The sequence below is a fragment of the Colletotrichum tamarilloi genome (assembly GCF_030869305.1).
Source record: "Colletotrichum tamarilloi strain Tom-12 chromosome Unknown Scaffold_4.1, whole genome shotgun sequence".
In the NCBI taxonomy this organism is placed as follows: Eukaryota; Fungi; Ascomycota; class Sordariomycetes; order Glomerellales; family Glomerellaceae; genus Colletotrichum; species Colletotrichum tamarilloi.
Window position 1 is genome coordinate 1,075,240 of NW_026849387.1, and position 18,448 is coordinate 1,093,687.

The 18,448-nt window shown below is 53.7% G+C and overlaps 9 protein-coding genes across 9 annotated transcripts; 3 read left to right on the forward strand and 6 right to left on the reverse strand.

The window, feature by feature from the left end:
* Window positions 1-744: 744 nt before the first annotated feature.
* On the reverse strand, window positions 745-1,092 carry CTAM01_02014 (uncharacterized protein; the record flags this gene model as incomplete). The annotated part of the gene is made up of 1 exon (XM_060518054.1): window positions 745-1,092. The coding sequence occupies one exon, from the start codon at window positions 1,090-1,092 to the stop codon at window positions 745-747; it is 348 nt and encodes a 115-aa protein (XP_060387588.1).
* Window positions 1,093-1,697: 605 nt separating this feature from the next.
* CTAM01_02015 (cytochrome P450) lies at window positions 1,698-3,444 on the reverse strand (the record flags this gene model as incomplete). The annotated part of the gene is made up of 5 exons (XM_060518055.1): window positions 1,698-1,875; window positions 1,937-2,579; window positions 2,640-2,769; window positions 2,823-2,966; window positions 3,031-3,444. The coding sequence occupies 5 exons, from the start codon at window positions 3,442-3,444 to the stop codon at window positions 1,698-1,700; spliced, it is 1,509 nt and encodes a 502-aa protein (XP_060387589.1).
* A 589-nt stretch (window positions 3,445-4,033) lies between these two features.
* Window positions 4,034-4,347, reverse strand: CTAM01_02016 (uncharacterized protein; the record flags this gene model as incomplete). Its single annotated transcript, XM_060518056.1, has 2 exons — window positions 4,034-4,251; window positions 4,317-4,347. 2 exons carry the CDS (start codon window positions 4,345-4,347, stop codon window positions 4,034-4,036), a joined length of 249 nt encoding a protein of 82 aa, XP_060387590.1.
* A 550-nt stretch (window positions 4,348-4,897) lies between these two features.
* Window positions 4,898-5,879, reverse strand: CTAM01_02017 (uncharacterized protein; the record flags this gene model as incomplete). Its single annotated transcript, XM_060518057.1, has 3 exons — window positions 4,898-5,174; window positions 5,237-5,481; window positions 5,535-5,879. 3 exons carry the CDS (start codon window positions 5,877-5,879, stop codon window positions 4,898-4,900), a joined length of 867 nt encoding a protein of 288 aa, XP_060387591.1.
* Window positions 5,880-6,478: 599 nt separating this feature from the next.
* Window positions 6,479-9,761, forward strand: CTAM01_02018 (HEAT repeat protein; the record flags this gene model as incomplete). The annotated part of the gene is made up of 2 exons (XM_060518058.1): window positions 6,479-6,532; window positions 6,582-9,761. The coding sequence occupies 2 exons, from the start codon at window positions 6,479-6,481 to the stop codon at window positions 9,759-9,761; spliced, it is 3,234 nt and encodes a 1,077-aa protein (XP_060387592.1).
* Window positions 9,762-9,942: 181 nt separating this feature from the next.
* On the reverse strand, window positions 9,943-10,347 carry CTAM01_02019 (uncharacterized protein; the record flags this gene model as incomplete). Its single annotated transcript, XM_060518059.1, has 1 exon — window positions 9,943-10,347. A coding segment is annotated over one exon (405 nt), but the record flags the coding sequence as incomplete, so codon positions are not given.
* A 594-nt stretch (window positions 10,348-10,941) lies between these two features.
* Window positions 10,942-11,337, forward strand: CTAM01_02020 (uncharacterized protein; the record flags this gene model as incomplete). The annotated part of the gene is made up of 1 exon (XM_060518060.1): window positions 10,942-11,337. A coding segment is annotated over one exon (396 nt), but the record flags the coding sequence as incomplete, so codon positions are not given.
* Window positions 11,338-12,426: 1,089 nt separating this feature from the next.
* CTAM01_02021 (amino acid permease) lies at window positions 12,427-14,326 on the forward strand (the record flags this gene model as incomplete). Its single annotated transcript, XM_060518061.1, has 5 exons — window positions 12,427-12,598; window positions 12,664-12,734; window positions 12,791-12,918; window positions 12,983-14,021; window positions 14,090-14,326. The coding sequence occupies 5 exons, from the start codon at window positions 12,427-12,429 to the stop codon at window positions 14,324-14,326; spliced, it is 1,647 nt and encodes a 548-aa protein (XP_060387595.1).
* A 670-nt stretch (window positions 14,327-14,996) lies between these two features.
* On the reverse strand, window positions 14,997-18,288 carry CTAM01_02022 (uncharacterized protein; the record flags this gene model as incomplete). Its single annotated transcript, XM_060518062.1, has 3 exons — window positions 14,997-17,183; window positions 17,236-17,333; window positions 17,382-18,288. The coding sequence occupies 3 exons, from the start codon at window positions 18,286-18,288 to the stop codon at window positions 14,997-14,999; spliced, it is 3,192 nt and encodes a 1,063-aa protein (XP_060387596.1).
* Window positions 18,289-18,448: the final 160 nt, after the last annotated feature.

Sequence of the window (18,448 nt, forward strand, 5' to 3'; positions counted from 1 at the left end):
GGAGGTGACTGGGCAGTGAGCGCAGAGTTTTGGAAAAGGCTGAGGTGGAGTCGGAGGGCGGTGGTGGTGGTGGCCTTCTTGGTGGTAGTACGGAGTAGAGGTGGCGGCGGCAGGACAGGAAGTTCGGAAACACATGAAAAGTCCCAGAAAGAAATGCCTAGAATGAAAATGAAAATCCCTAGGAATAATAAAGTGGACCTCCCTTAGAGCGCTTGCCTACGAATTCATTGCCTCCTCAGCACCTCATTCACTAAGGCGTCCCCCCAAAGGACACTCAAGGTTTGGGCGCTGGGGGCGGCGGGGAGTCTGGCGGGCTGGCTGGCCCTTGCCTCGTGCCTGTCAGAGTTGCGCCACCACTCAAAGAACCCCCTGGAGCCGTTCTGTCAGACATGGACCTCAGAACAACCAGCGAGCCTTAAATCCGAGTTTGAGGTTGTCGTTCGCTCGTTCGCCTGCCCCGCGGCACCACCGGGCCAGTCCAGTGCCCAGGATGCAACACGCAGCTGGGCAGCCAGTTCCACTTGCTGCCTTGCATGTTTCCCGACCTTTCTTTGAACTTTGGCCTCAATTTTTTTTGTTGCTGTGCTATGTGTCGTCTTACATCATGGCACCCAAAATAGGCATTTGGATATTACAAGGCATCGAGACAACAGCGACCCCAATTATCTTGCCTTCTCTTCCTCTCTCTGTGCTCTTTACACCCTCAAGAGTGTTTCATACTCGTTTGTTTCTCTCATGATTATTTCAACACCTCCTGCCTTCATCAGGCAATACTTGAGACAGCGAAGGGTTGGGAAAGCCTAAAGGCCTGGCGCCGTTTCCTGGTTCCATTGGCATTTTAAAGGGGGAAACCCGCGACAGCTCCGCGCCGGGCACGGGCCAATCAACGGTCTTTCCCGCTTTTCGAGAAAGCGCAATTCGCACCGCAATTGTGCGGGAAAGGTCAAGGAAGCTTTCCAAAAGATCCGGGGCAGCACGTAGCAGCGCAAGCAGAGGGACGGGCAACATAAAACTAAAAATAAGCGACAAAAAAGAATACCTAGCCGAGTAGGCACACCTAACATGGGTTTTAGGAATTCCCCGTTTCGCCATCAGGTGGATCCAGTCTCTGCAGCATGCAGCCTACTGTTCGCCATTGCTTTTGCTCGCTCGCCTCGCCTAACGCCGGCTCACAAAGCCGAGCCAGTCGTTGCCATGCAAGTCATCACTCGACTTGCAGTTTGCCTTGGCCAAGCAAGCTATGGATGGATGTGTTCAAAAAGCAGGGCAGTTGGCAGCGGAAAGCCTGGCTTGTCCACGTATGCGGTAAATGTGTGTGGTCCCAGTGAACTCCCAAGCAAAGACCACACAGGGACGCTACACAACGACGTACATTCATGAATCACCACGAAATCTTTCTGGCACGATGTGACTTGGTATTGGCCCTCTAGGTCTATAGGGACCATGCCTACCCAACCACATTTGCCAAGCTGTCTCGTTTATCGAGGCACGTTGTTTTTTTACTGATTCAGCATTCCTGCCCCAGAACTCAGATGCCACAAACGCTACCTACCCGTGCTCCAGTACCGGAATGATCAAACACTCACAGAAACGCCCAGACGCGATGTGCCAACAATGCCGTCCATACCCTTCGCGCCAAATGCAACACACACTATGCAACCTTTGAAATCCTCCCGTTCCTCCCATCGAGAACCCCATCATTCCCGCTTCTCGCCAACGGGAACAAACTGCAGCAAACACTTTTGCCCTAGGGGTCGCGAGGAGATGAGCTGGTCCGACATGGCCATCGACTCTTCCGCCATTGACGTCTCAGGAAGCGTCGTGTAACGGGTGTAAATATCCGTCAACAGAGTCTTCATCTCGGCGAGCGCCAGACTTGGTGGTGCTTTGTTAGCAGATGGGATCTCATTGTGGATGGATTATGGGGGTTACTCACTGCTTGCCAACACATCCCCGGCCTCCGTTGGCAAACGCAAACATGAGCCGCTTCCTCTCAGCGTCACCCGTTGGCTCCATCCACCGATCAGGGTTGAACGAGTCTGGCTCCGGGAACACTTCCTCGTTGATGCGGTGAATGGAATACGCCTGGCAGCTGACTGTAGTCTTCCCCGGGATGGCATACCCGTCAATCACCCGCCCGCCCTGGGGCACATAACGCGGCAGGGACATCGGGATAGCTGGGAAGCACCGCAATCCTTCCTGCACAATGGCATCGAGGAACGGCAACTTGTCGAACGCGACCCCCGGGTTCTCCCTCAGCTCGCGTCTCAGCGTCTCCTGAAAACGCAGCGACCGCGGCTGCGAGAGCTCCCACATGAGGAAGCACAGCCCGTCGCCCGTCGTGTCGATGCCTGCCGCCATGTGGTCGAGGCACTCGCCCGCCACGTCGAGCTGGTCTAGTCCCCGGCCCGCCTTGTCGTGGAGCCGGCTCAGGAGCGTGAAGGCCGCCGGGTCGGGCTTTTTGCTGGACTCGATGACAAAGGTGTCGGCGAGGGGCGTCTCGCGGGGCTTGGCGAAGAAGTACAGGAATCGAGAGAGGAGCTTGTGCAGCGCGGGACTATAGTGCTGAACAAGGCGGTCTGTGTTATCGTCAGTCTACCTTAGGTACATTCAGCAGGCATGTTGGGCTGTGTACTCACTTTGCAGGCTGTCGTCAGCAGCAACCTGGTGCATCATTTCCTCGTCCGCCTCGTCCTCGAGGCAATTACTGCCGTACGGATGGAACAGGTGATGTGTGACGCAATCGCAGGCGTATGAGTGAAGACTCATCTGCAAACGCAGTCAGGCAACCGTCCAGAGAGTTGAAAACGGGGTCTACGTACGAATATGTCGTGGCTCTTGCCAACGGACTTCTCGCACAACTTGAGAAACTTATGTGACCTCTCCTGAATTCCGCCTAGAGGTACAGGTCGCAGGACGTTACTGTTTGCGTAGCGGTCCGCAATTATTCTCTTGCGCTTCGCATGCTAGAACAAATGTTGTAAGTTGCTATTCTACCCCAGACTGGAGTTTCATCCGGGGGGGCTTTACATCTTCCTTGTTCAACGTTGTGAACATAGTCCTAGTACTGTAAGCTTTCTGCTTTACCCAACCAACATAAGTTTGCCTTCCATACCTTCGTCCATAGACTTTAAACAAGTCATAAAACTCCGTCTTGTCATAACCGCTACCTCCAGAGCAGTAAATCTCTTTGACGGCTTCGTACGATGTAAATGAGACCTCGTCTGGTGCGACTCGGACAACCGGTCCATATTGCTGGTGGAGCGCATGGATGTACTTCGTCCTGGTTGCTTGTAGTTCATGCCATTTCAGAATGAGGGAAGTGAAGGCGGATATCCTCGGGCCGGGAACTTTCCACAACGGGGACAGGACGCAGCGAATGACATACGTCAAAGCTAGGACAGAGAATGCTGCTCCCAAAAAGACGGGAGAAAGGAGCAACATGTCGCAGGCCTTTCACTATTACACCATGATACGTACGTAGTTGTTCTGAAAAGTGACAAAATGAGTCAAAGGTTCGGGGCGTAAGGTAGGTCTCTCGAATCATGGGCGACGCCGGTTCCTCTTATCAGCTCCGTTCCGGGCCCCGATAGCGTTGGTCAATCAGAGGGTTTCGATTCGTAAATGACTAAGTCAAGCGCCGGCGCCGATAGGGTCCTTTAGCCCGAGAACGGGGCGGTCTGGCAAGCGCAACCTACTGAGGGACCCCAAATGAGACGTGAGGGGCAGGGCGTCAACACTGATTACCCCTCCATAACTCGACAGCCTGTGAGGAAAGGCTCGACATGGATGCGTCGGGAAAGACTTCATAAGGTATTCTCGTGAAGCAGGAATTCGGTACGGTATCAGATATTCGATTTTCAACTCATGTTTTTCTACGCCATCACCGCCGCCGTCCAACATCACCTCGTGAGACGCACAACGCCTCGCCGATCGCCACCTCGTACTAATACACCCGGTTCAAAACTCGCCCACCAAGCAAACCTCGAAGCAAGACTCAAAAAAGTGCAGGTAAACTCCCCTCCTCCATCTCTCACAGCTCTCCCTTAGTGCCCTGCTTCGACTTGTCATTCGAATTGCCCCCAAACAAGCCGGTCAACCAAGACATACCGGGAATCGACACAGTGCCTGCCGGGGGATACTCCTTGCCGTTGACGGTGACCTTGGGCGTGCAGGTGCACCACTGTTCCTCGGGGACGCTGCTCAGCGCCGACGGGATGTGTTGGCCGCAACCGCGCCAGGTTGCCTTTGCTATTAGAACTTTTAGTTTTCATGAAACTACACGGAATGTTACGAGACTGGGGTTGTCGTCTTACAGCAAGTCGAGCAGGTGACTCCGAAGCACATTGTGGATGAAAGTAAAGGTGTTGGTGAAAGGGAGATGTCGGTGCGGGTATCAAGTTCAAAGGGTCGACAGTATGTTGTGTACGAGTTGATCCGAACGAAGCTGGAAGTCAAGATGGTGTTTTGAGATAGTCTTGTTGAACGTTGACCAATGTGATAAGGGCTGGTCTAGCTACGAGCTCACCTGGGATTAAGTATTCGCGGTGTCCGTGATAGCATAATCCACCCACTTGGGGTCGGCGACCTGCATTGAGCATCGTCACGGGCGCAGTGACCCCGATGAAGTGGGTCTCGGAGGGGTATCGCCGACCTCGCTCCCTATTCCGGGGAAGTGGGGTGCTGTCAATGGAACTCGGGCTTGCTCACATAAGGCACTTTGGAAGCTTCCGACCGAGCTGAGACCGGTATTTCTTTAGTCATCTCGTGTAACACGTGCGAACCAATCTCGGGAATGTTGCTCGTTAAATGTATTTGGCCATGAGTGAAGACAAATATCCCCTCTCAACTAAGGCAAGGTATGCTGAGGCTCATGCGGTCCGTCCCGAGTCTGACTTCATACTTGCTGGATGAACTGAGCCACACGTTCTGCAAGCCACTGCTGGGATTCCGGGTTCTTCACAGTATGGCTTGCTCCGGGAATCAACCCAGATAGCTCGTGGACATTGGAGTTTGTCTTCTTCCACAGGTCGATCAAAGCTTGCTTATCGATTTTGGCTGGCACGAACTCATCCTCTGCAGAGTGTAGCACCATGACGGGCTGCTGGAAACGATTCCAGACCTCGGAGACGAACGACTCTTTGAGGTCGGAGGAGAAGTAATCATCGTCACCCCTGTGATGAATATCAGTATTTCATTCACCTCACCCCGGAGATCGAGTATCATAGCTACTTACCCCTTAGCCGCCAGAGAGTGCCAACGGTAGGCCGTCATAGGTGTCGAGAAAAAGCTTGGTACTAGATCTTTAGGCATCGCTTCGGCCTCCTTTCCAGCGGAAATCAGCCCCTCTGCGTGCTCTAGGCTCTTCTTCAACCAGTCAGGCTTGACAAAGTCTTCAATAGACTCCCGGTCAGATGCAGGACCTTGCATGATGAAGCCATCGACAGGGTCCTCCTTGTGCTTGGTATACTCCATACAGTCCTACCAAGGTTAGTTGGGTCCTGTAAATGTTCGAGGCTACTACAACAGTATACCTGGCATCCAGTTGAGTGGCCCATAAGGACAATCTTTTTCTTTCCGATACCTCGGAGATACCTCACCAGCGCCGAGATATCCTCAACATCGTTCTTCAAGCTCGAAAAGCCGTAGCCAGAAAAGGAGCTCCTCATCCGAATCTCAAACACAGACCAGTCTTGTGCCGCTGTCTCAAGATGCTTGGCTATGGCCTTGGTGTAGCCAACAGTATGAGGTCCATCTGCGAGGCCTCCTATGAAGAGAAGGGCGTTTGATGCTCCAGATGGGCCGATCTCATAAGCGCTAGAGTGTGAGGTTCGGGAATCGAAAGGATGCACCGTGCAAGAGAAAGGAGCCGGGGCCATGGCGAGTTACTGAGGCCCTTTCGGACAAAGACAGGCTGTTCGTCAAGATTCGGTCGTAGTTTCAGCGGAAGGCTCCTTTCGTGACTGCTGATCAGAAATTCAGAGAGTCTTGCGATGTAGTTGCTTCCTCACATGAATTATTGAAATTGACGTAACCTAGTGGAGGGGGAAGCGCTCTGGTGGGGGCTGCTCTGATGTGCTGTTGCGGGGCTGCCAGCTTCCCTTTTAGCGAGCCAAAACCACCAAAGGCCCTGAACAATCGGCTGTCAGTGGGGCTCATCACCGAGGGACGTCGAAAGGAAGCCACCCGATTGGGCCTACTTTAGGAAGGTATGTACTTCGTACCGTCAATCTTTCTCAGGATAGGTAGTCATCTCAGGCAGGCGTTTCCTCCGTCAAAGTTGGGTTGCGAAGTGAACGACAGAGCCTCCACATTCAACTACCAGTAAACACGCGAATCCTCACCACTCTCTCTTCAATATCACGCCAGTCATATTCTCGAAAACCGCGACGAAAGGCTTTTCTAGATCAGATACGTCTCCGCCGTTAAGTTACGCGCCGCTGGAGGCTGGCGTGGAATACCTGCCCTCTGCCTCGTAATGGCGACCACTCCCGCCACTGCAAACCCAGCCCGGAATGAGTTCTTTCAGCAGGTTCGTATACCTTGGGACGTATAGATCATATGCTGACCAATTCAATCAGCTCAAACCATGCTGTGTCTCAATTAGTCAGCTAGCAATCCGACAACAAGGAGATTCGTCCTCCTTCAAACGACTATCCGAGTTGACTGACGAGTTGTACCACATTCTCAACGACCAAGTCAATGGAGATGCCAACGTTCTGGATTCAAAGCTTGCCGACTACGTCTTTTTCCCGCTCTCTCATGTCTTCCGCAGTCACGATCAATACCCCAAGCGCCTAATCGAGCTCGCCATCAAGTGCCTTACCGTTATCATTATTCACGGCTGGAAGTCCAACATCTCGCCCCAGATCTTGCAGCAGCTCCTGATACTTCTCACTTTCATCGTTGGAGGAGTACCTGGCCGCGAGAGAGAGCACAATGTGCCCGAGGAAACCGAGCTTGAATCGCTTAGAGCATTAACTGCCTTGCTTACTGTGGCTGGAACGTCCAGCACAGCAGCAACAGCTCTGACCGAGGAGAGATTGGTGCCAACTCTGGGCCATACCATCACGGTAATTCTGGGATGCGTAGCGGATGGAAGAACGTCAGCTATTCAGCTCGAAGCTCTGCGTATCCTGAACTGCTTCTACACGAGCATCAAGGACCATGCCGCACTTGCGTCGTTCATTCCGGGCATCGTCTCTAGCCTGACAAAACTTCTTTCCAAACCCCAGGGAGAGAAGATGCGCGTCTTGTTCGGTTCCATACAGTCGTTGGGACTGGTGCTAGTAAAAGTTCTTGGCGATGTCAGGACCCGGAGCATCATCGCAAGACTGAACTCAGATACTCCACCGGAGGCCGAACAAGGGGGTGTACTGAGCCTATCATGGCTCAACGCGACAAAATCACAGATCAAGCTGTCTTTGGCAACAGTCTTGAAACTCCGAATAAGCGATAATACAGACGTACGCGAGGCGCTGCTGGCATTCTGTCTTGGACTTCTCGACGAATGTCACACCTCCCTGGAAAATTGCTCTTCCGTACTGGTGGAGACAGCCATGGTCATCTCACCAACACATCCAACGACGTCTTTGACCGGTACAAGTCTGCAAGATTTGGCCATCATATATCCTGAACTTGGCGAGACCGTGAAGGTCACATGTTACAATTGGATCACCAGCTTGCCCAGGATCATGCAGTCTGCCGACGAAAGCAAGAAACAGGCCGCCGTCCAGAATTTGATGAAGGGTATGGCTCTTGTCAGTAGCCTTCAGTTGGATTCTTCACTATTGGACGAGTCAATAGCGGCGGCTCTAAGGGACAGTGTCACATCTCTCATAACCGGAGCGAAGCCTAGCAAGATCCTGGATGAAACAACGCCGGACGCTTCATGGTACAACCAAGATATTGTGAGAATAGGAGACACTCCAAAACAATATTCAAATGTGCTGTTGGGCGAGGAGAGTCAGACTGGAACAAGGTCAGCTATGATTGACTTGCTTTCCAACGTCGGGCCAGCCTCGCAGCAGACCAGGCTTGCTGCCGAAATGCTGGATCACGCCAGGGACTCGTCAGGCGATTCTCAGATAGCCTCTTTCTGGCTGAGCTTTGAACTCCTCAAGACCGCCTTTTCTCGTTCTAACGAGCTCGACGATCTCCTGGACTTCTCTTCACTGGGTTCTGGGGGCGAGTGTTCCGAATCCACCTTTCAGGAATTGTATGCATTCGCCGTCGTTTTGCTCGACTCACACTCTGAGCTGGCCGAGATCGACTGGAGGCTAGAGGCCACAGCACTTGAAGTAACCGCCTTCGCAGCATCTCGATCAGGCGAAGCCTTTAGACCAGAACTCATTGACGTGCTATATCCTACAACAGCCTTCCTTGGCTCTGCGAGCTCACAACTAAGAGAGCATGCAATCACGACCTTGAACGTTCTTGCTGTATCGTGTGGGTATACGAGCGTCTCCGAATTAATCATCGAGAACGTCGACTATATGATCAACTCTGTTTCGCTGCGGCTCAACACGTTCGATATATCGCCGGCGTCCACGAAGGTGTTGGTGATGATCACTCGCCTAACCGGGTCGCGACTGCTGCCGTACCTCGACGACGTTGTGGCCTCCATTTTCGCAGCCTTAGACAACTACCATGGGTACCCGGTATTTGTTGAAAGTCTGTTTGCAGTGCTCAAGGAGGTTGTAGAACAAGGCGTGAAGTCTGACAGACTTCTTCTGGAGGGCCGACAAAATGGACCAGAGAGTCACAAGAAGGCTGCCGGCAGTCATGTCACAATTGATGACATTGTCAATTTATTGAAGAGACGACGGGAAAGAGAGACCGAAGCCTTGATCGACGATGTGACCGACGAAACTAACAACAATCATCCTCAAGAGCCTTGGGGTGCGCAGGCCCAAAAACCCAAAGACGGCGGGGAAGAAGGAATTGACGAGGACGCTGCAAACAACCAAGTCGAAAAGGAGAAACCACCCAAGACACCAACGTATACCCTACTGGAGAAGATCGCCGGCTTGACACAGCACTATCTTACTTCACCCAGCCCTACGCTGCGAAAGTCGTTGCTCGACCTACTGGCCACCGTATCTCCAGCTCTTTCAGGCGACGAAGACTCTTTTTTGCCGCTGATCAATGCTGTATGGCCGGTGGTGATCACCCGAATCTACGACGAGGAGGCGTTTGTGACCATTTCAGCCTGCGATGCCCTCTGTGCGCTCTCCGCCACCGCCGGAGACTTTCTAGCCTCCAGAATCAAGACAGAGTGGTGGGACGGGCTGGGAAAGTGGTGTCGAAAGAAAAAGCTAGAGGCTATCCAGTCTCGAGGTAAGGGTAGTACGCACCGAGAGAGTACCAGGCCAGGCCAGGCCTCCGGGACTACGAGTCAGGGAATCGTCATTCCCGTCATGACAGGAAGCGATCGGCTAAGCTATCAATCTGCAGAGATAACGAAAGGCTCGGTATCAGGCGGCTTGGGCAAATTCGCTCAATCTGCACAGATCTGGGATTCCGTGATGCGCATGTTGACAGCTATCGCTTCACATGTCCGCCTTGACGCCGAGATATTCGACGAAGTGCTGGATCTGTTGAGCGAAGCACTTAGCCAAAACGTTGAAGCACGTCGCGCCTTGGAAGCTGTCAATGGTGATGCAGTCTGGCTAGCCATGTACCAGCAGGGACAGGTCAAGGCCCCAAGTCTACCCAGACTAAACGGCGTGACTTTTGCATCCTTGACGACGCTGAGCTGAAGCTCGCCTCGCATGCATCTCAGCCCTCACGACGGGTAGCTACGGATACGCAGAAAGCTCTAGCCTCCAAGTTGTGAATCGTTCGATGGGAGCTGCAAGATCACATGGTAGCAACTATTATCCAACCACCACCAATAGGAACACAACCGCGGGCTTAATGGAAGCTAGAAGTGCGCTAGAATCATTTTGGTCTACAGAAAGTCCAGATTGGCCCCGGGATGGCTTCCACTGCATGACAACGATCACAGGTCGGGGCTGGAGCTGAAGATGTGACAGCTCTGAGCTGCATGGCACCACGGGAAGCATGTTCGGGCGACCTTGGCGACCTTGGCGCCTCAGGACCAGGACGCCCGATAGCTGCACAGAGAACGCTTAGTACATAGATTGCCGTCTGACGCGGGGTTGCGCACCATTCCCATCTTCTCGGCGAGTCCGGCCACTGCGACAACAGGGGGCAGAGCTGATAACACTCTGAATGGATCCGTGATCCGACATGATAGGAAGTAGAGACGGATGAGCGATACGAGCGCTTTGCTCGATGATTACAGCGCTCAGGTGCCGCCAACCGTGATTGACGAGCGAAACAACACACCTTCACAATAACTACATACCTAGACACTTTCGCACCAAAGGTGCCAAATTTGCGCAAAGATCAAGTGTTCCATAGCCCTTGTTTCAATTCGGGACGAAGGGGGGCCACGCGAACATGACTTCCGGGGGGATGCCTGGAGGTGTCTGCAGAGAGCGAAATGAGGGCGTCTACCCCAGATCCCCACGACACTCGATTTACACTACGCAGTAAGGGCAGAGTACTCCGTAACCGAGAGGCAATTGACGGTTCGGTGACAAAATGACACATTCCTCTTCAGGAAGAAGGCATCATCCTTCGCGGGAACGGTCCTACCAGATGCAGTATCGGTCACCTGCACCAAGGCTAGAAACCGCACGCTTCACCGGATCGTCTGGACGCGATTTCGAGCAAAAGTGCTGTAGCAGAATGGGGGCGGGGCGATGGAGAGGAAGTGCGGGTGGTCAAGAAACTAAGACTAATTAATTACCAAGACTCCAAGAGATGCCCTCAAATGCTTGGCCTCAAGCCGGCCAATAATATCTCCAAGTTCAGTTGCCGCCAAAGCTTGATTTGTCTCGGCGTCCAAGGGACCAAGAACCTCAGGCGACGATCACCTCGATTTCCATCCTGTCGGATCACTTCTTGCCACCTCTTCACATTGGAAGGGCTGCCCATCTCATCGCGATAACACATATCGTATGCTGTCAATTGTTATTTGAGATTGCGACGGACACGAGCATTGCGATTACTAGTTGCGCTGGTCCCGAGTCAGATCATGGCGCCATACCCGTTCGCATCGGGGGGACGCTACGCCTCACCTGCTTGCTATCCAATGAACGGGGGCTTTTGGTCAGTCATCTGGCCCCCGGGTCTAAATGGGACAGTCTTCTAGAACAAAATGAGCCTGACGACAGGAATGCGGCAATTGTTTGCCAGATAGTGGCGGCGCCATGCAACCTTTTACTCGGTCGTTCGTCTGTTGGCGTACGAAGATCGCGTGCCTAGGACTTTACCACTCTCCAACAGAGATACTCTTCGCACTTCTTCGGACTGTCTAACTACTTGTTGTCTAGAGGCCGAAGCCAATAGCACTGCCGTTTTGAAGCCACGACGACGGCAGTCGCTGTACTCGAAGTCAATTGAATAATGCCACTGACTATTTGGAACGCCAAAGGAGCGCCAACAAGATGACAGCTAGGCACGACAAAAGATCCAGGAACGAAAAGCCGAATATACAGAAGCAAAGCTTGCTGAAGCATGCCACCCTTAAGCCTGAAGCCTTGGGCTTGGAGCTCTCATATACCTTGATGACAACCTTTTGCTTACCTTCCTTATCTGTACCACTACAATTCGCACCCAGCTTATCACAGGTGCAGGGGTATGGAACAAGGGATGGCTAGTCTCAGGAAGCTGGGGAGGCCCGCCGGGGGTATGATTGACCCTAGAGTATCGCCGAGGAAGCCAAGATATCAAACTCGCTTGAGCCAATCACGACGACCATTATCTACTCGACCTCACTTACCAATTGGTGTAAGCTTCGCCCGAAAACCAGGCTAACACGAATGGGCTTACCCTTGTCGAGCAATACGCATGCCGTGCCGGGTGACAATGGGACCACCCCCAGGCTCGCTCCCATCTCGAGGGTCTTAAACCAATCTGCTTTGGCTCTAGTACCGTTGGGGCCAACTGTCTTATCATCGGTGAAAGCTTGTCCTGTCCACCTCCTCCGAGATGTCTAGGGTCTAGGCCTCACGTACGACCTGCCATCCATGCGGAAGAACGGGACTAGGAGGACGGCGTTGCCGGGGACTGGTAGGCCAGAGTCCTGACCCCATGGCACTGGTACACTCCTGTTGCACCCAAGCTGGCCCAGGGGGAGAGACAGAGTGCGCGGCATCAAACGCTGATACCCGATTGCCTGTCCATCAAACTGAAGAATACCTGCCTACCTTGTCTTGCTATTCTGTGTGTATATATACCGGGGCCTCTTGGCGCCAACCCTCGCTGTATAGGTTGCATTCTTCGTTACCTCGTTTCTCTCCAAAACCAACAACGAGCTCGAGGAGCCAGATTCACTTGGTATCAGTCCTCAAGATGTCGCACCAACCTACTGTTGTCGATGACGACAAGCACTACACCAAGGACCCTGTTGTGAACAGCAATGGCAGCTACGGGGGATCTCACGATGAGGAGGTTGGAGTTGTCACAAAGGGCGAGCCCCTCCAGCGAAACCTGAAGAACAGACACATGCAGATGATCGCCATCGGTAAGCTTCACCGTACTCCCTTGTTCTTCTCGGGCCCTCGCAGTTTTACTGACTCTGTACTGCAGGCGGTGCTATTGGTGCTGGTCTTTTCGTCGGTTCTGGTGGTGCTCTTCGAAGTGGTGGCCCTGCCGCCTTGGTAAGAGGTCATCGACAGTGCATTGGAAGTTTCAAGACTGACGAAAGGAATGATAGATTATCGGTTACATGATTGTCGGATTCATGTTGATGCTTACTACCCAGGCCCTCGCTGAGATGGCTGTCTTGTACCCCGTTAATGGTGCCTTCTACACATACGTCTGCCGATTCGTCGACCCTTCCTGGTGAGTATACACACATCGCCTCGTTAGCCGACCCGGAAGGCCCTTTTTCTAACATGTACACCAGGGGTTTTGCCATGGGTTGGGATTATGCTATCGCTTGGTTGACCGTCTTGCCCTTCGAACTCGTTGCCGCCAGTATCACCATCAAGTTCTGGCGCGATGACCTCAACATGGGCATCTGGGTTGCTGTCTTCCTCGTCGTTCTCGGCATTATCCAAATCTTCGGCGTCCGCGGATACGGAGAGGTCGAATTCGTTCTCAGTCTTATCAAGATTGCCGCCTGCATCGGCTTCATCATCCTCGGTATCGTCATCAACTGCGGTGGCGTCGGCGACAAGGGCTACCTCGGTGCCAAGTACTGGCACGACCCTGGTGCGTTCCAGAACGGCTTCAACGGTTTTGCTGGTGTCTTTGTTGTTGCTGCTTTCGCCTTCGGTGGTACTGAGCTCGTCGGTCTTGCTGCCGCTGAGTCCGACAACCCGCGCAAGGCCATCCCCATGGCTAGCAAGCAGGTCTTCTGGCGTATTGCGTTCTTCTACATTGTCAACCTCTTCATCCTTGGTCTCATTGTCCCGGCCAACGACCCCCGCCTCTTGGGTTCCTCCGGCGCCAACACCAAGGCCTCCCCCTTCGTCCTTGCCATCCAGGATGCCGGCATCAAGGTCCTTCCCTCCATCTTCAACGCCGTCATTACCATTGCCGTCATCTCCGTTGCCAACAGCTGCACTTTCGGTTCCACCCGCACGATGCAGGCCATGGCCGAGCGCGGCATGGCTCCTCGCTTCCTCGCCTACGTCGACAAGCAGGGCCGTCCCATCTGGTGCGTCCTGATCCAGATCGCCTTTGGTCTCCTCGCCTTCATCGGAGAGTCCGCCGACAGCAGCACCGTCTTCGGCTGGCTCCTCGCTCTCTCTGGTCTCTCCTACTTCTTCGTTTGGGGCTCCATCTGCCTGGCCCACGTCCGCATGCGCATGGCCTGGAAGGTACAGGGCTTCACCCTCGACCAGATCCCCTACAAGAATCCCTGGGGCGTCTGGGGCAGCGCCGTCGGCCTGTTCCTCAACGTCATCTGCCTCATCGCCACCTTCTACAATGCTCTCTACGTAAGTTTTCCTTCTCTTTCCCAGAACCTTTGCCATGAATCACATTGCTAACGTTCTCCTTATTACAGCCCTCTCCCAACGCACAGCCCGATGCCACGGCCTTCTTCCAGGCCTACCTCGCCGCCCCGATCGTTCTCTTCCTCTATCTCCTCTGGAAGCTTATCTCCCGCGACTGGCGCCTCTACGTGCCCCTCCGCGAGGTCGACCTCAAGTCAGGCGTCGTCCTCGCCGACCCCTCCGACGAGCCCGCGGAAGTCAAGACCTGGGCCAACCTCCCCAAGCGGGTGGCTCGTGCCTTGTTCTAGACGGGTGTAACACATCCCAGAGATGGCACAAGTTGCTCCTCTCCTATGTTGGAGAGGTGGCTTGTAGATAAAGCATGGTTGTGGGATATTTGAAAAGGAGGCGAAACTTTGCATAGAGCGTACAAACACTAGAAAAGTACTGCTTTGAGGATGGGAGACGTCATTATTATACCTTAAAGATACCAATGTTGAATTTTTACTTTCAAAAGATCGTCCAAGTTATCTCTGTGAACAATTATCTGCATGACTTGAAAAGTTCTTGATCAGAATAATTCAGTACAAAAGGGACGCGGTACGACGTTGAGCCTCACTCCCCAGAATTGTACAAAGGTCTCAGGGCTACACCGACAGTTGACGCCCTGCCGGAGAATTCACGTGCAAGGGAACGGACGTAAAAGCAAACCAATATTGGGGCCAAGAGTCATGATGCAACTGTTTTCTTCAACTATGAGACGTCTCCAGCAATCATATGTACAAGAAAGTGCTCTATTGGAAGGGAGGGGGCCTCGACTCAGCACAGCGCTGTTCGCGCCATGAAAGATAAAATCCAGGAATCGTGGCGAACCATGCGCTCGCTTGTCCAGTGTGTACATTCAATTCTAAAGAGCCAAAACCTTCTCCGTCTCTATAACGGCCTGGCAGATGTTGTAACCAGCTAAACCAAGCCTCTCTATCTACTAGTTCGCTGCTCGCCCGCCTCCGCCGCGAGATCTCTCTCCACCATCTCGATCGAGCCCAAACTAGGGAAACGCTTTGAGAAATCCTGAACGTAGTCATCCTTCTCCTTGGCAGACATCTCCAACACCGGTCGTCCGGGCAGTCCTACGCCTACGAGATGCTCAGAAGACATAAATTGCGACGGGTGGGGCTGCTTCGGCGGCGAGCCTGGTCTACCACCGGTCGGCAAGCTATTCAGGTGCATTGGCTTCCGAGGTGCAACTGGCCTTGGCCCCGGTGTAGACCGTCCGGGTGTTGGAACCGGCTCATTTGCGGAGGGCCGTACTTTGTTAACCATCACATCTGAGGAGTTTGACGGCGTCATGGGGCGAGGTTTGGCGCCGCCCACTGGCTTCCTAGGGATATCGGGAAGCTGCTTGTCCCTGCTAGTGGGCGAGGATGTGTCTGTGTAGATGCCGTACCCCTGAGCAGTGCGCGGAACTTGGACTGAAGACTTCTGGCCCTCACTTAGCAGATTTTGAACCCTGTTTTGGATACTGACAGCCCGAGAGACGCCTCCTATGCTCTTTGGCAGCGATCCGGGACCGCCGGAACCTGGTGCTTGGTTGGTGAATCTTTGGCGATATTCCGCTGCAGCCGCTTCAACACGACGTTCTTCCTCTTCAAGGCGCAAACGCTCCACCTCACGTCTCATTGCCGGTGTCATATCCTCAGTCTCCTCCAGGCCTTTACCATCATCGGTTCGGCCATCGGTGGCTTCCGATCCCTCAATGGGGTCCAATGCACTACCCCGCTCGAGCTGCTTGAGTGGCGACGGAGTCCGAGCCGGTGGTGGTGCTTGATTTCCCTCGAAACGTTTGAATGCATCTCCAAATTTGCCAGCAAACATACTCTTCGTACCGGATAAAGAGCTAAGACTTCCGCGTTTGCCATGCTTGGAGTGCCAGTCTCGCTTCTTCGAGTCTGACTCTTCCATACTGCGCAGGAAGTCCACATTGGACTCGATAGGGGCTTCCTCTTCCGGCTCTGCTACTGCAGGAGATGGCACCCTCTCGGGGAACTTGGGGGACATGAGACCGGGAGAAGGAAGAGGCTTCGAGGAGCCTTCTTTCTCTTGCAGAAAATCTAGATTTGATTCCAAATGAGTGCTTACGGGGCGCGGGCGTCCGTCAATGGATCTTCTCGACTGGGCACTCGCATCGAGCAGCTCCAAACTTGGCCGACCTCCTTCAAGCGACGGTCGAGAAGATGATGGATGTCGCACATGCGTTGGGCGCAGCTGATATGAGGGAGCTCGAGGCAGCGACCCCTCTTCGTTCCCTGGGCGCAACGGTAGAGCCTGGTCTTGCTGACGGGGAAGGCTCGTAGACCGGTGATGATCTGTCGCAGGTACCTTCCACACGGGCATCGCTTGCGGAGGCTTGTGTTCAGGTGGAGGTGAAGCTGTCATTGTCCCAGTTGACACATATCTCGACGGCTGTGGCTGAGGCTGGTACTGCGGCTTGGTCTGTGAAGAGATCGCCTGCAGTTCTGGGTTCTTATTAATGATGGCGTGCGCTCTGCTCATCTCCGTTGGCTTTGGAGGAGCAGATGCTGTCTTGGTAAGTCCCACCGTACCTGGGGGAGGCGACTTGACTGTTGGCGGCGGGTAGGAAGCAGTGACTGCCGGTGCAACAGTTCTCGGTCTGGCCTGTTCTTGGTGCTTCGGCGGGGAATGGGATGTCGGGAACTGATCCGCCGACCTGTCGGCAGACCTCGGGACCGGGACTCTCTGCTGCTGTGCTGGGGGCGGTGTATGGGAGTCGAAGTTGAACTTTGTACCATGCTCGTGGAGGATGGAGAATTGATCAACGGGCGGGAATCTAGACGCAAATTCATCCACATCCCCCGCCATAGCTACGGATGGCGCCGCCGCCGCAGCACTGGTAGCGGGCGCATCTAGAGCGGCAAAAGGGTCTCCGTTTGTCACTCTCATAGGAGACGGGCTTGGTTTAGCCGCCTGGGAAGGCTGAGGTTGTTGGTTAGCGGCCGGCAGCCTTCCTCTTCTCATAGGAACAATATCGGGAATGGCCTCCTGCTGCTGAGCAGGCGGGGAGAAGACGGCGCCGACTTTTTGTTGGGGCTTCTCCGTAGCAGAGGGTCTGCTCTGTTGAGTTGAGGGCTGCTTTCCGGCATAGATCTGTGCAAATGTCAGTCACATGGCCATGATGCCTGTGAAACAAGGTTCCTACATCATGAATCGGAACATCACGTCCTTGCATCGCACATCCCTCACGGAGGACCTGGTAGATGTTTGGTCTTGCCTGAGGACTCTCGCGCAGCATGGATGCTACTTCTGTTAGTTATCATGACGTGGCCAGTGTCTCTTATTACTCACCAATAAGTTTCTTCAGCCGGTCTGAGAATACAGGGTAGCTGGGATACTTGAAGCTCGCGTTAAGAATGGCCAGCTGTCCCTGGTCCTCGAAAGGTGTTGTATAGTAGCACAACTTATACAAGAGAACGCCCAAAGCCCAAATATCCGACTTCTCGTCGATGGGCTGTTTTCGGTAGACGTCAACCATCTCTGGACTTCTGTACTGCATGGTGGTATGCTTCTGCACATCCTCGTCTAGAAGTCTGCATTCGACGACGGTCTGGGGCGCGGGTTTCGGCGGAGCAGCAGATCCAAAATCGCAAAGCTTGAAACGCTTCTGTGAACCATTGCTCAGGATCAAAACGTTTTCGACTTTCAAGTCCCGATGAAGTAGCGGTGGCTTGAGGTAGTGCATACAGGCGACACCTTCTGTTATATCGGTAAAAATGTGGAGGATCTCGGGTTCGGTCAAGCGGTGTTGTAAACGGGTGTTCATGAAGTCGATGAGTCCGCCTCCATTGCAGAATTCCATGAGTAGAAACACCTCGTATCCCCCTCCTCGCATTTCCGATGCATGGGAATCGATGTATGTGACGATAGGGCGATGGCCCTTGAGCCTCTTCATAGTCTCGACCTCGATTCGCATGCTGCGCAGAGCCTCCTTATCGGGAACGGCGACTCTTTTCAAGACAGCCATGTCGGTGCCATCGACAGCTTTCGGAAGCTTTACCAGATAAACGTGTGCGAAGCCTCCCTCGGATAGGTATTTCTGGATTACTACCCTGTGACCTCCGACCTGTATCTTCGTTCCGGGCGTGAAGGTGCCGGCAGGCGCCGCGGCCACAGGGGCAGGCATTGGGGCGCCATAGGTGGCAGGGTGAGCAGCTCGAGGAGCCGCAGCGGGCATATGATGGCCGTAGGATGCCATATCGGCCAGATGGCTTCGAAAAAGTGTTGCCGGTAGTTGATGTGGCCGTTCGGAGGATTCAGCCAGGCCGAGGATGTCGTGGGTCAGCGGGAGGAGGTTGAGGTCGAGGTCGGTGAGATGCTGGACGGTGAGAAAGCACGGGAGTAACAGAAGAGCGAAA